Source organism: Castor canadensis, chromosome 18 (genome assembly GCF_047511655.1).
Source record: "Castor canadensis chromosome 18, mCasCan1.hap1v2, whole genome shotgun sequence".
Classification (NCBI taxonomy): Eukaryota; Metazoa; Chordata; class Mammalia; order Rodentia; family Castoridae; genus Castor; species Castor canadensis.
In genome coordinates this window covers 31911814-31928527 of record NC_133403.1, presented here as the reverse complement: position 1 = coordinate 31928527, position 16714 = coordinate 31911814, and the positions used below count along the sequence as shown (strand labels likewise).

Here is a 16714-nt window from a genome sequence, read left to right as displayed (position 1 = left end):
AAGATGTGTTGTTTTCATACAGAGACCTTGTCCCTGCCGTGAGGAGCCAAGATCAGTGAGGAAAACAGAAAAGTGGTGTCATCTGTGCTGTGCTGGGGGGAGGTGGATCAGGCTGTGGAGTACAGAGTAGGCCAAGGAGTACAGAAGGTGCCAAGCAGGGGGCACGATTAGGGAAGACTTCCTGGAGGAGGTTATAAATGAATGAAGCCCTAAAATATGAGTAGAAGTCACCAGATGAAAAAGAAAGGAGGGGGCATTTATCTGAATGAGTGAAAGCTTATGTCCACATGGAAACTTGCACATGGATGTTTATAGTAGCTTTAGTCACAGCTGACAAAATTTGAAAGCAAAGCACCCTTTGGTAGATAAATAAATAAACTGGGGCATATCCAGACAATGGAATATTATTCAGTACTAAAAAGGAATGACCTATGAAGCCATGAAAAGACACAGAGAGACCTTAAATGCAGATTACTAAGTGAAAGAAGCCAATCCAAAAAGGCTACATACAGTATGTATGAGGGAGACAATGAAAAGATCAGAGGTTGCCAGGAGTTGGAGGAAAGAGAGGGATAAAAGGGCAGAGCACAGAGGATTTAGGGCAGTGAAACTACTCTGTGTGACACCAAAATAGTGGAGCTATGTCATCATATTTGTCCAAACCCATAAAATGTACTGCACCAAGAGTGAGCCCTAAATTGGGTGTGGTGGTGCATGTCTGTAATCTCAGCTACCTGGGAGGCTGTGGCAGGAGGATTGCCTGAGCAACTGAGTGAGATCCTGTCTCAAAATAAAACTGAAAAACCGGGCTGGGAATGTGGCTCAGTGGTAGAGGTTGCTTGTCTAGCATGTGCTTGGCCCTGGGTTCAGTCCCCTGGGTTCATGGATTCAAATGTGCCACTCCGCCGTGAGATGTTAATGGTGGGGGAAGGTATATGGGGGAGGGGGTGTAAGGGAAAAAAATCTCTGTACCTTCCAATCAATTCTTTCTCTGTGTGTGTGTGTGTGTGCATTCAGTACTGGGACTTGAACCCAGTGCTTACACCTTGAGCCACTCCACCAGCCCTTTTTTGTAATGGTTTTTTTCGAGATAGGGTCTCTCGAACTATTTGCCCGGGCTGGCTTCGAACTGAGATCCTCTTGATCTCTGCCTTCTGAGTAGCTAGGATAACAGGCATGAGCCATCATCGGTGGCACCGGACTGCTCTTAATTTTGCTACGAAACTAAATTACTTAATTAAAAAGTGTTGGAGTGGCTCAAATCGTAGAGCACCTGCCTAGCAAGCATGAAGACCCTGAGTTTCAGCCCCAGTGCAGCCCAAAAAAAGGAACAAAAAAGCGTTGGGAAAAACAAACAAACAAAAAACAGAAGGGAAGGGGACAGGTTGCGGGGTGGGGGTGGGGGAAGGCGAGACAGGAGGACAGCGCATGCGTGAGCGCAAACTCTCTGCACCCAGAAAAATGAGCTCTGGAGATAGAGAGAAGGGGCGAGAAATGTCAGGCCGGGTCAGATCGGTGAGGCCCCTGAGGCTGTCAGGGCCCTGGACACACCAATGACCTGCTGTGGGCCGTTTAAGCAGCAGATGGGTTGGAGAGGCAGAGTGGATGTGGGGGGGGCCAGCGCAGTGGCTATGGGGAGGGAGGTCTGGAGTGGCGATGGGGAGGGGGGCTGGACCCTGATGGCCGCTGGACTCCTGTGCCCTCCCAGAGTTTGTCCGGATGATGTCCCGCTGAGGCTTCGAGGGCCCCTCCAGGACTGTCACGCTCCCCAGGCGGGGAGAAGAGGAGCCGCAGCTCGCCTCGCCCGCCCGCCGTAGCCGCCGAGAGCCCAGGACGTGCGGTGGCGGACGGGGCCTGCCTGCACCCCGGGGAGGTGCCCACCCCGGACCCCCACCCCTCCGCACTGTGAAAGACTCACAACTCCTGCAACTGGAAAGGGGGCGCCCGCCGCCGGGGAGGCCGCAGTGCCAAGCCGGCAGTCATGCCAGGCGCTAAGTGCCATGTGCCCAGCCCGCTGCTGGCTGGCTGGGGCGGCCAGGGAGCCCGCCAGCAGACCCCACACAGCATGTCTGCCCCGGGGGGAAAGCCTCCAGCTGCCCTCCTTAGCTCTACGCCTGTCCCAGCTCGCCCCAGCCCTGTGATCTCAGATCAATAAAAAACACTTCTAAGTGAACCACAGCCAGGGTGTGCTTTGCTTCTTGGGCCTGGTTGGATGATGCACGTGTTTCCTGAGCTCCACCTGCATGCACTCAACCTGCATTTATTGAGTACCTAATATATGCCCAGTAACTTCCATTCCACAGGCCAAAACTTGGTGCCTCTCACCAAGAGGGAGACTGAGGAATGTGATTCTTTGGCTGGAGACACAGCTGCCCCAAACAAAACCATGTTCCATTTGGAAAGGATGACTAGTAAAACAGCATCCAGCAGGGCTCTACTACTTCCTGACTTCCTGGAGCTTTCATACTGGCCAGGGAGACAGACATGACGTAAACACATCCGTATATGATTACAAATGGGAACACTGGTGTGAAAGAAGGCAGCGACCTTCAGCAGGGGATAATAAGAGGCTGGCTTGCTCTAGGGAAGTCAGGGAGGCTTTCCTGAGGAAGTAATGTCAAGGGCTTTGCCCTGGAGGAAATCCTAGAGTGTGCAAGGAGACAGATGTCAAAACAGCTGTGATCTCCGCTGAGGTGGGAAGCGGATGTATAATAGTTAGGACCGGGGTTTGCTTGCTGTGTGACTTTGGGCCAGTCAAGTGCCCTCTCTGAACTTGGTGTTTTTTTTTTTTCCTCGTGTAATAAAAGACGGGATCAGTATGGAGTACTGTGGACTTCTGGGGCTGCCATTTGCAGATTGCGGTGGAATTGTGCAATCAGCAATAAACAATAGATCCACTGTAATCACTGCAATTAATTTTTACAAGTGAAGGGAAGGAGCCTGTAGAAGTTTGTGGGTAGAAGTTGCCTAGAAACTTGAGCAGGCTTGGTGCACACTTGAGCATGTGTGTAGAGAAGCTGTGGACTCCATGCCATTGGTTCTTTATTTTAGCATGAGGAAGAATCACCTGGAGGATTTGTTATGGGTCCCACCCAACTGGGCAATTCTGATTCCATCTTTGGGGTGGAGCCCATGAATCTGCCTTACTAACAAGTTCCCAGAAGATGCTAATACTGCCTGTCCACAGACCACAGTTGGAAGAAATCCACCTTATATGTCCCAGACACGTGGGAGGCAGGTGCACTTCAGGAAGCTGGGCAGGCAGTGGGGAAAAAAGGCTGAATGGAGGGCGTGGGGCAGGCTGAGCGGCTGTCGACCCTCTCCACCCCTGCCCTGCAGCAGAGGTCTGCACCTCAGACCTGGCAGGGAATGTGGGAAGGACTGTGGGTCCCAGCCAGAAGCCTGGGTAATCCCCCTGTCTTAGAGGCCAGTGGGACTGGAGCTTCAAATTCACTCCAATAATCCAATTCCGATACTAAGCTGTTGGCCCAGTGCCTCGCCAGGCAGGCCTGGAGCCCAGTCTGCCCTGCTGCTGGTTCAGCTCTGCCTGAAGACTTCAGATCTGCACTGTTTCAGAAATGAAATGGCTTTGGAGGGCAATCTGTAGAAAGAGAGCCTTTGTAGACATCTCTTACAACTGGCAGGGTGGTTCCTGGGGCACTATTAGAAGAGGGTGGAGTCAGTGGTAAGTTAGGATGCTTCTGTCCCCAGAGTGTGACCTCCCAAAGCTAGAGGCATGGCCTCTGTGATAAAGGGGCTTGAGAATATAGATGGGCCACTGTTCAGAGCAATGTCAGTGCTCAGGCTAAAGGAGATGCAGACGCTGGGCCTCAGCCTCCTCTGCTTCCAAGGCTAGAACTCCTCCCTTCTTTGCCTTGTCTTGTGTTTTAGGCCTCCCAGTAAGATTGTGGGAAGAAAGGGTTCTGTAACTTTTCAAGAACTGAAATGCATTTGACTCGGTGGGATTTTTTTTCTGTTCCCCAAACCACTTGTTCTAGTACCTCTCCTGGTGGGAGCCCTGTTGATCATCTTTAGAAGAGACCTTCTTGCTGGAGAGGTCTTTTTTTTTTTTTTTTTTTTGTGGTCCTGGGGCTTGAACTCAGGGCCTTCACCTTGAGCCATTCTGCCAGCTCTTTTTGTGATGGGTATTTTTGAGATAGGGTCTCAAACTATTTGTTCAGGCTGGCTTAGAACTGTGATCCACCTGATCTCTGCTTCCTAAGTAGCTATGATTACAGGTGTGAGCCACCGGTGCCCGGCCTAGAAAGGTCTTAAACTGAGCCTAGATGTGTCTCCTTGGAACTTTGAAAGTCCAGTTATCCCATTCACATGCTCAACTGATAATTATTTATCAGGGCTGGAGATGGAACCCAGAGCTCTGCGAATGCTAGGCAAGCACTCTCCCCCTGAGCTACATCCCCAGCCTTTCCTGATATCCCTGTTCTCAAGGAGCTTTGACTGTAGTAGGGGAAACAGACAAGAAAACAGACAAATGTAGGGTAGGCTTGAAGTATAGACACCCATTCCAATCTGGCAGGGTGAGGGTGGGGTAGAAGAACAGATTTGCTCAGACCTGACAGATCAGCGTGCTTAGTCAGAAGCAGTGGGTGGAAGAATGGTTATGGTCCAGGGAACAGCGTGTGCAACGGCCCTGAGGTAAGGGAGAGCTTGTCAGCTGAGAGAACCTCAGCAGAATTCCATCTGTCGGGCGTACTGGGCTGGAGGGAGGAGCAGAGAGCGGTGACACTCAAATGCAGACCTTGGAGTGTGGAGAGGCTCTGGGAGGACCTCTGAGCACTTGGCTTCCTGTTTGTGCAGCACTCGGGAGGGAGGCTGAGGCTAGAGGATTGTTAAATTTGAGGCCAGCCTGGGCCTCAAATAAACAACAATGCTTCCCAGACTACTCAAAATCGTGGTTTCCATCCCCAGCACCAAAATAAATAAAATAAAATACTTAAAGTTATCAAGATTTTTTTTTTAATGGTCCAACTTGTCAGGCATGCATGCATGCACACCTGTAATCCCAGCATTCAAGGGTCTGGAGTTCAAGGTCAGCCCAGACTACAAGAGAGACCCTGTCTCAAAAAAAGATTTAAAAAAAGAAGTCAGAATAGCAGTTGTTTTTAGAGATGGAGGAGGGGAAGAGAGGGCTTTCCAGAGTGTTGTTAAAGTTCTATGTTTTCTTCTTTTTTATTTTTTTTTGGGGGGTAGTGGAGTTTGAACTCAGGGCCTACACCTTGAGCCACTCCACCAGCCCTTTTTTGTGATGAGTTTTTTCAAGATAGGGTCTCATGAACTGTTTCCTCAGGCTGGCTTCGAACCTCCATCCTCCTGCTCTCTGCTTCCTGAGTAGCTGGGATTACAGACGTGAGCACTGGTGCCTGCAAAATTCTACTTTTTGACCTTGCTAAGTGAAAAAGGACAGCCCCAAGGGTGTTTATCTTATTATAACTCACTAAGTTGTCTGCTTGTCCTGTGTGGTTTTATGTTTGTCTTGTTTTACAATAAAAACGCTAAAAACAAAAACAAAACGGAAATCCAGTGTGGACTCAGTTACCTAGGTTCAAATCCCAGCTCTGGCACTTAAGAACTATGTCACCTGAGAAAATTATCCAGGATAAGACCCTTTGGGTATCAGTTTCCTCCATCCATAAAATGGGGATGATGTTAATAAGGTTGTTTTGAAAATTAAACAAATTAATACAGCTGCCCTCCCCCTACCCTCAGTTTCAACCCACCATGAATTGAAAATATTTTAGAAAATAAAATTGGATCTGTACTGAACATAGTTTTTTTCTTGTCATTAGTCCCTAATATAGTATAACATTGACAGACTTTTTTTCTTGTCATTAGTTCCTAAGCAATACAGTATACCAACTATTTACACAGCATTTGGGTTAGGTAGTAAAGCAATCTGGAGATGATTAAAGTATACAAGTTCTGTGCAAATACAATGCCATTTTATAGGATTGACGTGAGCATCATCTTAGATCTTAGTATCTGTGGGGGTCCTGAGGCCCATTCCCCGCGGATACCGAGGGACAACTGTAGACTGGAAGCCCTACAGCAAGCATGATTTGTTCTTGCTGCTGCTGTTTGTTATTGTCGGTGCTCCCTCCCTCTCCTGTGACATGCCCTCATGTCTCAGATTCCCTCTCGAGGAACAAGGCTGGAAAGTCAAGTCAGGCACTGCATTCCTCAACGCCTGTGCCAGCACCTCTCATTGTGACAGTGACAAGATAATCAGTTTAAATCTGGGACCTGGCTCAATGACCAGGGAGTGACTGCCTGCGCACCATGCCATGTGGTTCTGCTGCGCCATCCCGTTCAGGTCACAAGTCTGGTATGTCGCTTCACTCCCTGCACCGACTGGGCTCCTGCTTTCTGGCTGATGGCTGTCTTTTCTAGAGGGGGGACAGAGGCTCTGAGCATCAGGATCAAGACCCAGGTTTTGGTGTTAACGAGTATCTGGGTTCCCACCCCAGCTCTGCCACTTCAGGGAAAGGCGTGTGTGTTGAGCAGGTATGTGTTGCGGAAGTTCTTCTTCCTCCTCAGCCTCTTTCCCCATTATTAGTGATAATAACTGCTCCCCCCAGGTGGGTGGTTGTGAAGAAATAGCCTATGTGATGCTTGGTAGAGGGGCTGGCTCAGGGTCTCTACACGTTCTGTTCCCTCTGTGTGGAACGCTTTTCTTTCTACTCTTTGAATAGCTAGCTCCTTCTCATTTGTTGGAGCTGGGCTAAATGTTTCCCTTGTGATTTATCTATGGAAGGAAGGAAGCCACCATCACATCTCGTTTTTATTCTTCAGAGCACACATGCAAGGTTATGACCTGACATATTTATTATATTATAGTCATTATAATATATATCACAACATATATATATATTATAGTCATTTCAATAGACTTTTATCTGCATATCCCCTGTCCTCATGAGTATGAAAGCTCCATGTTGGTGGAGACCATGTCTCTCTTGTTCACTGCTATATCTTCAGTATCTAGAAGGCACTTTATAATCATTTATTGACTAAATGAACACAGTCCATGAAAACATAAATAAACGGCTGGGTACAGTGGCTCTTGCTACTTGGGAGATGGGAGGTAGGGCGGATCATGTTTTGAGGCCAGTCCAGACAAAAAGTTATCAAGATCCCATCTCAACAAATAAGGCAGGCACGGTGGCATGTTTCTGTCATCCCAGCTCCTAAGAGCTGTAAGTAGGAGAATCCCAGTCCAAGGCCAGCCCCAGGCAAGGATGCAAGACCCCCATCTGAAAAAATAATGGAAGCAAAAAAAGGACTAGGGGTTTGGTTTGAGTGTCAAAGTGCCTGCCTAGCAAGCAGTTCAAAATCCCAGTACCACATACATATGTGTGTATGTGCACATATTTGTTCAAGTCTCTTGTCATCTGTCTCTCCTGGCTGGCTTGTGAGGAAGCCAGGAAGGTCACAGATCTTGTCTGACTTGTTCTCTGCTGTGCCTCCTGGGCCACTTGCACTGGCTGTGTGCCTACTGCCTGCTAAGTAAACACTTGTCACATGGCTAGGAGGAAAGGGATGTGGAGGGTGACAGCCATTTGTGGGCACAGCCATTAGGTGCAGGAAGGACTCCAGGCCCTGTCTCTGATGGCTCTCCTGGCCTCAGGTCTCCCTCCACCCCCATGCAGGGTCTGTCGGAGCATTTCCTATGTTACAGCAACTTTATAGTTGCAGGCATTGTGGGGAAATGGAAAAAAGACAAGTGACTGAGAGTTGGAAGACCTAGTTTCTCGTCCTTGATCGGCCATTGTAGTCTCTGTGACCTTGAGCCAAGGGTTTAGATCCCAATTTCCATCATCTATCTATTCAAGGGAAGATAATCACAACAACGATCATCTATCTGCCTGGCAGTGTTTTAGTGATCATATCAGGTAACAGAGGTGAAAGCCCAGTGTGGGTTGAAAAGTCCCATGCGTACATGTGTATTGTTTCTATTATGTCACTTCTTCCTCATGGTCCAAGATGGCTGCTTAAGCTCCAGACGCCAAAGCCACATTCCAGTTAGCAAAATAGGAGAAAAGAAAACAAAGAAAGGCAGGCAGCTACAAATTATCATTATTACTATTATTATTATTATTATTATTATTATTGATGCTGAGAATGGAACTCAGGGCCCTGTGCATGCACTCAACCAGAGCTATATCCCCAGTCCTGGTAGTTACAAGTTACTTTTTAAAAATTATGTTTATTTAAGGTATACCACATAACGTTTTGGTATAGTAGCTATAAATTCTTAAAATAGCCAGGGAGAGTCAAATCCTAAGTGAAGCTAGAACTGTGGAGAGAGACTGCTGGGTGTTTCCCAGCGTCTGTTCTCCTTGTCTTACTTAGCAATGAAACCCTGTAACATCTGGAATACGATTACATTTCCAGCTTCCCTTGCAGCTAAGGGTGGCCTGGCACCCACATTTGCTCTAATAGATTAGAAGCAGATGTGTGCAACTTCTGGGAAGTACTGTCTTCAAGTGGAAGGACCTGGCTTCCTTTGTTTTCTTTCCTTCTTTTTTGCTGGCTGGAATGTGGCTTTGGTGCCTGGAACTTAAGCAGCCATCTTGGACCATGAGGAAGAAGTCAGTCATGAGGGGACAGTGGAATAGCAAATAGAAGGGCCCTGAGTTCCTGACAGCTTCCAGAAGTCACCCATTTGCCCTGAAGTGTCTCATGTCAGACTTCTTTACAAGAAAGAGAGAGAAAAAGCTTCTGTTGTTTGTTTGTTATGTTATTTTGTTTGTCAGCAGTACTGGCATTTGAACTCAGGACATCATGCTTATTAGGCAGGTGCACTCACCACCTGAGCCTTGCCCCTTCTTTTTGCTTTATTTTTCAGGTAGGGGCTCCTGTTTTTGCTCGGAGCCAGCCTGGACCATGACCCTCCTACCTTGGCCTTCCTTGTAGCTGGGATCATAGCCACACCATGCCTGGCTTGTTGGTTGAGATGGAGTCTTGCTAACTTTCTCCCTGGGCTGGCCTCAAACCTTGATCCTCACGATCTCCAACTCCCAAGCAGCTGGGAGGACAGGTGTGAGCCACCATGCCTGGCCTGTTTTTTTTTTTTTTTTAATTAACTTCTGTGTCATATAAGCTATTATCTTGAATACTTGCTCCCAAACTTAAACACAACTGGGTGAGTCTCCAAAAAGGAAGAATTCACTGGGCGCTGGTGGCTCATGCCTGTAATCCTAGCTACTTAGGAAGCAGAGATCAGGAGGATTAAGGTTCAAAGCCAGCCTGGGCAAATAGTTCCCAAGACCCTATCTTGAAAATATCCAACACAAAATAAGGCTAGTAGGGTGGCTCAAATGGTAGAGCGCCTGCCTAGTAAGTGTGAGACCCTGAGTTCAAACCCCAGTGCTGCCAAAAAGAAAGAATTCACAGGGGCTGGGTGAGGGATTTTTCTTCTTTCTTTTTTTTTTTTTTTCCTTTGTGAGGGGGAGCAGGAACTTTCTGAGACAGGGTCTCACTATGTACCTCAGGCTGGCCTTAAATTTGTGATCCTTCTGCCTCGGCCCGGAGTGCTGGAATTACAGGAGTGCATCGCCACACCTGGCTGAGTTCTGTTTTTAATTGCAAATACTTGTAAAACATTCACTGGCTATGTGTCAGTCATTCATAAGCCCTTCACAAATATTAACTTGTTAATTCTCATAATAACTGTGACATTGAAAACACTATTTCTCCCATTTTTACAGACAAGTCTTGGACACATGATAAGAGAGAGGAGGGAAAAAAAATTCTTGGGATGTTTTCTTTTTAGTTTCTGTCTCTGCTCTTTCTTTCAAAAAAACACTGAGCACTTGCCATCTGCGAGTTCCTCTGGCTGGTATCAAGGATGGGGGGTGAGGTTTGAGTTTGGGGTCTCACAATTTTCCCAGATTTTGAACCTCAATCCTCCCGATCTCAGCCTCCCCAGTAGCTAGGATTACAGGCATGAGCCACTGGCATCCCACTAGGTCATTTCTACGATGGCGGAAAGTTCTAGTCTAGAGGGACAGCTGACAAACTGGCCATGTACCATCCAATGTGCAAATGTTAGCTGTAAATATGCCATCTGGTGGCCTCCTAATTTGCCCAGCTCTAGAGAGGGGACTGGAAAGAACAGAGCAGCTGCTTTATTTATGTGTTTGGCGTTTTAGAGCATGTCATTTATCATCTCACTCCATCTTTAGAAACACCTCATTTTCCAGATGAAGAAAATGAGGTTCAGAGAAAGGCTATGACTCACGAAGCTAATGCCTGTAGTACATGATAAAGCTTGTCTCTGAAGCTGGCTGGACATGGTGGTGCATATCTGTAATCCCAGCACTCTGGGAAGCTGAGACAGGAGGATCATGAGTTTGAGGCCAGCCTGGGCTACAGAGCGAGACTCTGTCTCAAAACAAAAACAAAAACAAAAACAACCCAAAAACTCTGGACAAGGACAATAAAAATAGCTGACATATATAGACTACTTACAACGCCCTAAAGAGTTTAAAGATGTTTGTACCTGTTCATAGGTGAGGAAAACCAGGCACATCCAGGACGGAAGTGACCTGCCCAAGGCCACCCGATGGGAAAGTGCTGGCTTTTTCTGTCCTCATCCTTAACTACACTAGTCCTGGCTGGCTTCTTCCCTGTGACTCATATCCTCCTGGGGGAAGCAAAGGCACACCAAGTTCTTCTCCTTCCCCTGAAGTTGGAGACCTGGCTAGGTTTCTGGATTCAAGTTGCCCACTGAGGGGCCAAGGACACTTGAGCAGGCTCTCTGCCTCTCTCAGTGGCTCTGATCCCCTGGTGGTCTGATTCCCCAAGGACCAAGGCCAGGAGATTTGGCTTTGAGACCAGACAACCCACCTCAGTATCCCAGGGCTCCAGGGCTGGCCAAGCAGAAAGCCAAGCCGACCCCCACCCCTTTTCTGTGTTTACCTTTTGAACTTTTATTGTGAGCTTATCCTTAAGGGGGAAAAAATATCTCGTTAACTTAAAATAGGCAAGGCTTAATTAATAGCATGCTTTGTTCTTCAGATTCTTATCTGTACAGGAAGACACACCTCTTTTCAGTTGTGTGGGTCAAGGTGAAATTGCCTCAAGGGACTCATAAACAGCAGGCTCCATCTTCCACTTCTGAACTCTGGTTCCCTTTGGCTTTTCTTCCAGAGTGGAAGGGTTTTCCCCAAGTCTTTAACCTGAGCTGATCACTGTGGCCTTTTCTACTATCAGACTGCCAGTTATAATTATTTCTTCTTACGTGATTAATAGCTACTGTGCACTAAAGACCTTCTATGAGCCAGGCACTCTGTTAAGGACTTCTAACTGCTCTCCATGGAGAGTCTTCAAATTACATCCACTTCCAGATGAGGAAGCAGAAGCCCAAAGAGGAGAAATGACTTTCCAGAGACCACAGTGCTCTAAGGAGAACGGAGGCTATGAATCCAGGTCTCTGTGTCCTTAAAGTTACTCATGACTATTACTAATGGAGTACTTAGCTCTGTGCTCGATGATAGCTTTTAAAAATGTCCTTCTATTTTCCCTGTTTAAAATATGTCTTTGCATTTCTCACAATCCAATGGGATATGTCGTGATTCTAGTTCACAGAGGAGGGAACTGAGGTGCAGAGATGTGAATTCCTTTACCCAAAGTTACACGGTGACATGTAGCGGAGACGTGATTTGTACCCAATGGGTTAGCCAGGATCAGAGTGAAAGTAATAGATGAGGGCTGGAGGCATGGCTCAAGTGGTAGAGCCCCTGTGTGCCAAGTGCAAGGCCCTGAGTTCAAATCCTATACCACCAAGAAAAGAAAGTAGTAGATTAGCAGCCAAAAGACTGGATTTGGGTTTCTCCTTGTGTGACCCTGGACAAATCACTTAACTCTTCTGAGTTTTTTAGCTTCTCATCTGCAAAATGGGGCCACTACCTATTTTTCCAGCTTCTCAATATGGTTATAAGAATCATATGGGTGGGCACCAATGGCTATTGAGAAACTTCTATCTGGGCCTGTCTGGGTTTACAAGCTTTAGGATGGATTAATGGTGATTTATCTTTTTTTAAAGTTCTCTTCCACGTTGTCTGCATTTTCTACAAAAAGTGTAACTTTTGGCCAAGTACAGTGATTCACACCTATAATCTCAGCTACTTGGGAGGCTGAGGCAGGAGAATCTGAGATCAAAGCCAGCTTGGGTTATATAGGGAGAGCCTGTCACAAACAAATAAACAGTGTATCTTTCTGTGTGCTGGTGGCTCACACCTGTAATCCTAGGTGCTCAGGAAGCTGAGATCGAAAGGATTGTGGTTCCACACCAGCCTGGGAAAATAGTTAATGAGAACCCACTCTCCAAAATAACCAGAGCAAAATGGACTAAGGTGTGACTCAAGCAATCGAGTGTGAAGCCCTGAGTTCAAATCCCTATCCCACACACGCAAAAAATGGTGCATTTTGTGAGGTGGACCATCCCATTTGCATTTTGCATTTAAGGAGAGAGGAAACTCAGAAAGGGAGTGATGTGGTGTGGAGGCCGCTGAGAAAGAAACTGAACCCAGTGTGTCTCACCCCAAAATCTCAGTCCCTGTCACTCCACAAGGGTAAGTCCTGCATCCCGATAGGGTATTAAAGGATTTAAAGAAAGTTTTGCATAAAAACAGCCCCAGCTGAAATACCACTTTTGGGGATATACCCAAAAGACTGTGACACTGGTTACTCCAGAGGCACCTGCACACCCATGTTTATTGCAGCACTATTCACAATAGCCAAGTTATGGAAACAGCCACGATGCCCCACTACTGACTAATGGATCAACAAAATGTGGTATCTATACACAATGGAATTTTATGCAGCCATGAAGAAGAACAAAGTGTTATCATTTGCCGGTAAATGGATGGAATTGGAGAACATCATTCTGAGTGAGGTTAGCCTGGCCCAAAAGACCAAAAATCGTATGTTCTCCCTCATATGTGGACATTAGATCAAGGGCAAACACAACAAGGGGATTGGACTTTGATCACATGATAAAAGCGAGAGCACACAAGGGAGGGGTGAGGATAGGTAAGACACTTAAAAAATTAGTTAGCATTTGTTGCCCTCAATGCAGAGAAACTAAAGCAGATACTTTAAAGCAACTGAGGCCAATAGGAGAAGAGGACCAGGAACTAGAGAAAAGGTTAGATCAAGAAGAATTAACCTAGAAGGTAACATACACGCACAGGAAATTAATGTGAGTCAACTCCCTGTATAGCTACTCTTATTTCAACTAGCAAAAACCCTTGGTCCTTCCTATTATTGCTTATATACTCTCTTCAACAAAATTAGAGATAAGGGCAAAATAGTTTCTGCTGGGTATCAAGGGGGTGGGGGGGAGAGGGAGGGGGTGGGGTGGGTGGTAAGGGAGGGGGTGGGGGCAGGGGGGAAAAATGACCCAAGCATTGTATGCACATATGAATAAAAAAAATAAATTAAAAAAACAAAAACAAAAACAGCTACAGCTGAAGGAGGTGAGATTGCAGCTACTCCAAGTGTCCCCCGGCTCTGGGATGACGGTGACCGTTCACAGTAAGCACAAGACATTGGTGGGTGAAGCCCCAAGTCGTCATTGTCGATAGAGAAATGGCCCAGGGCCACCTGGGGACTGACATCCTTCTCAGGTTTCCTAGTGCTCAAATTCTGCATCCTGAAAGGCCAGACCTGAGAGCATTCCTGGGGCTGGATTGGTGCCTTAGGAGAAAAACCTGGTCTGGGGTGAAGCCTTCTAGTCTGGCTTGTTGCCTGTCATCACACCTGTCTCAGGCTTGAGTCCTGCTCCTGATACTTGAATTGTGAGAAATTGGACTCCCGCACCACATGTTCACTCCTTCCCGCCTGAGTCCTGAGCCAGGCTTAGATGAGACCATGTTTTATAGGGGTAAATTTCTGCTCCCAGGAGCAGTGCCTACAATTTGAAAACTTCTAGTCCTTGTCCTTCTGTGCTCCAATTTCCTTAATTATAACTTGGGGATTGTAAATTGTGGGGCTTTTATATGGTGTAAGAATCTAGTGTAATAAGGAAAGAGAAAGGGCTTGGTGAATTCTTGAGTCAGGAAATCTTTTGTTAAATATACTACAAACTTCATTAGCCCCCTTGGCAATTTGTGCAGTCTCAAATTTGTGCAGCGAAATTGTCATCCTCAAAAGGACAAAAAGTCCTTCAGCAAAAAGGGGTTTGAAGAGGCTGCATCCTCAGCAATTTTACTTATCAAGAGTTCTAGGAGTCTGGTATATATGATTACTCTTGTAATCCCAGCACTTGGGAGATTGAGGCAGGAGGGCCAGCCTGGGCTACACAGTGAGACCCTGTCTCAACAAAACAAAACAAAAATTCTGAGGACATTCCTCATAGATCTAGCAACCTTTTACAATTTTTGCACAAAACAAGAACTCTGGAGACCTTTTCATTTCAAGATAACAATTGTGACTGATTGCTTGATTTGTATTAGGCATTATTGTCAAAAATAATATCAGGTCAAGTTAAAAATCTAAGGGTTTAGACTGGGTGTCAGTGGCTCAAGCCTGTAATCCTAGCTGCTCAGGAGGCAGAGATCAGGGGAATCACGGTTCAAAGCCAGCCCAGGCAAATAGTTCCCCGAGACCCTACCTGGAAAACACCCATCACAAAACAGGGCTGGTGGAGCGGCTCAAGGTATAGGCCCTGAGTTCAAGCCCCGGTACCAAAAAAAAAAAAAAAAGTTTATTGTGCATACAAAGGAACATTACATGAATCAGGGGACTGCAAACTGAGATTGGCAAGAATTCTCAATTTAGAGGTGTTATAACAGAGTTTACAAAGCATAAAGGGGGAATATTTTGACCTTTTTCTAGATTGGCTGTCATACATGCTTTGAAAAGCAAACAGAGCTGTTTAAAGTGATTTGTCTATATTAGAGTGGGTTAATTCCACTAAACAATGCTGAGAAAGCTAAAAAAAACCCTTAGGTTTGTTTTTTGTTTATGTTTAGAGTTAGCATGGGGGGAATCAAGACGACTTCAATTTTGGCTGTGTGGCTATGGGTGGTTGGTCTGGTCTTGGGGTAGCTAAACTGTGGTCTTCATATCTATTTATTTAACAATTCAATGACTTCATTATGTGCATTGCCACTTGCTTCTTTCTCCTTTGCTTGCATTATCTTTAATCCTCATCTATAATTTGAAATAGGAACAATTATTACCTCTATTTCACAATTAAGGAAACAAACTCAGAGAAGCATATCACCTGCTCAGTGCTACACAGTGGGTAAGTGGTGGAACTGGACATGGAACTCAGGCAGCCAGACTCAGGTCGTATGCTCAGCCTGCCTCCAGGGTCTCAGGATTTATGTTTTACCCTGGAGTGCCTAATTCACGAGCAGCTGGAGCTCAAAAAGGGGGCCAGGCTCCTTTGCTCAAGGGTGGCACAACCAGGAATAGAATCTGAAGAGCCCATTGAAGGCTAGTCAGGCATCTTGTCCTCTTCCTGGAGTGACCAAAGATCTGGGGGACTGAGAGAAGGCTGAAGGTTAAGCCTTTTGAGGCCTTTTCATAGGCCTGATCATTGGGTTTTTTTTTTTTCTGAACTAGTGTCTGTGTAGCCCAGGCTGGCCTCTAACTTGTAATACTCCTTTCTTAGCTTCCTGAGTGCTAGGATTACAGGCATGCACAACCACATCCAGCTACACTTAATCTATTTTGTTATTGTTTCTTTTAGACTCGACTTGAAATAACATCAACATGAACTCCTAGAACCAGATTAGTTATGTGGCTAGAACATGGGCTCTCCAGGCCACCTGCCTGGGAGGGAGGAAGCCCTATCACTTTTTTTGCACCTCTGTTCACTATTTGTACCATGCCCCTGTTCTAAGGGCTATTCCAGTCTTAGCACTGACAGTTTCCTCCAAAGATGACAGTTTTCAGTGAGAGGAATATAAAATTAACCACCATTGCAGGGCCCAGATGCCCGTGTGAGGGGAATACATATCTATGGGAGGAAGTAAGGCCAGATGCTTGCAAAATAGGAGGAAGAAACTAGGAGGGAACCCTCCAAAAGTTGCCCCTGTAGGGTATGGAGAAGGAATTCTTTCTTCTTTCTTTGCAGTGCTAGAGATTGAAGCCAGGGCCTCTTGCTGCATGGTAGAAAGCACTCTACCGCTAAGCCCACGGGGAAGGAATTCTGATGCATTTAACCCCCCACTATGTTCTCCATTTTGGCACCCCACTTTGTTCCTTTACAGTACCAGAGTTCTAAATAAATAACTTGGATCATGAGCTGTTCAAAGTCTATGACTCTCATGTAGGGTCCCAGGTGCGGTTTTGTTCACTGAAGTGCAAAGCCTAGCACTTAGAAGGTAGGGTTGTCAGATGAAATGCAAGAAGCTCAGGTTAGTTTGAGTTTTATTTATTATTATTATTATTATTATTATTACCTTGGCTGTGTCCTAAACTTGCGCTGAGTTCCTTTGGCAATAGTCTCTCTCTGAGCCTGCTTGCTCATCGGGAAAATGGGAACTTGGGCAGCGACTGAAGTGCAGGGATGGCCAGTGTAGGAGAGCGCTGGGTGAACTGTCAAAGAGCAGGAGGGATCGCCGGTCATGGCCAGTGCCAGGCTGCCCAGGCCCCCAACCCGGTCTCCTCCGCCGGCCACTACTCTCACTAGGGCCGAGGAAGTGAGCCCCTGCCCCGCCCCCAGCGGTCCAGAGGC

At 46.5% G+C, this 16714-nt stretch overlaps 1 protein-coding gene and 1 long non-coding RNA gene across 4 annotated transcripts in view; one reads left to right on the top strand and one right to left on the bottom strand.

Annotated features, from left to right (window-relative positions):
- The window catches only part of Cabp1 (calcium binding protein 1), a 23521-nt gene extending 21345 nt beyond the window's left edge, over window positions 1–2176 (top strand). For all 3 annotated transcript variants that reach the window (XM_020179045.2, XM_074061426.1, XM_074061425.1), the window contains one exon: window positions 1709–2176. In XM_020179045.2, coding sequence (XP_020034634.2) covers window positions 1709–1734 — 26 coding nt within the window. In that variant the 3' untranslated portion in view covers window positions 1735–2176. The remainder of the gene's footprint in view (window positions 1–1708) is intronic.
- The window catches only part of LOC141418923 (uncharacterized), a 23181-nt gene extending 6467 nt beyond the window's left edge, over window positions 1–16714 (bottom strand). The window contains exon 1 of the long non-coding RNA XR_012443591.1: window positions 16440–16714. This is a non-coding gene — a long non-coding RNA (uncharacterized lncRNA). The remainder of the gene's footprint in view (window positions 1–16439) is intronic.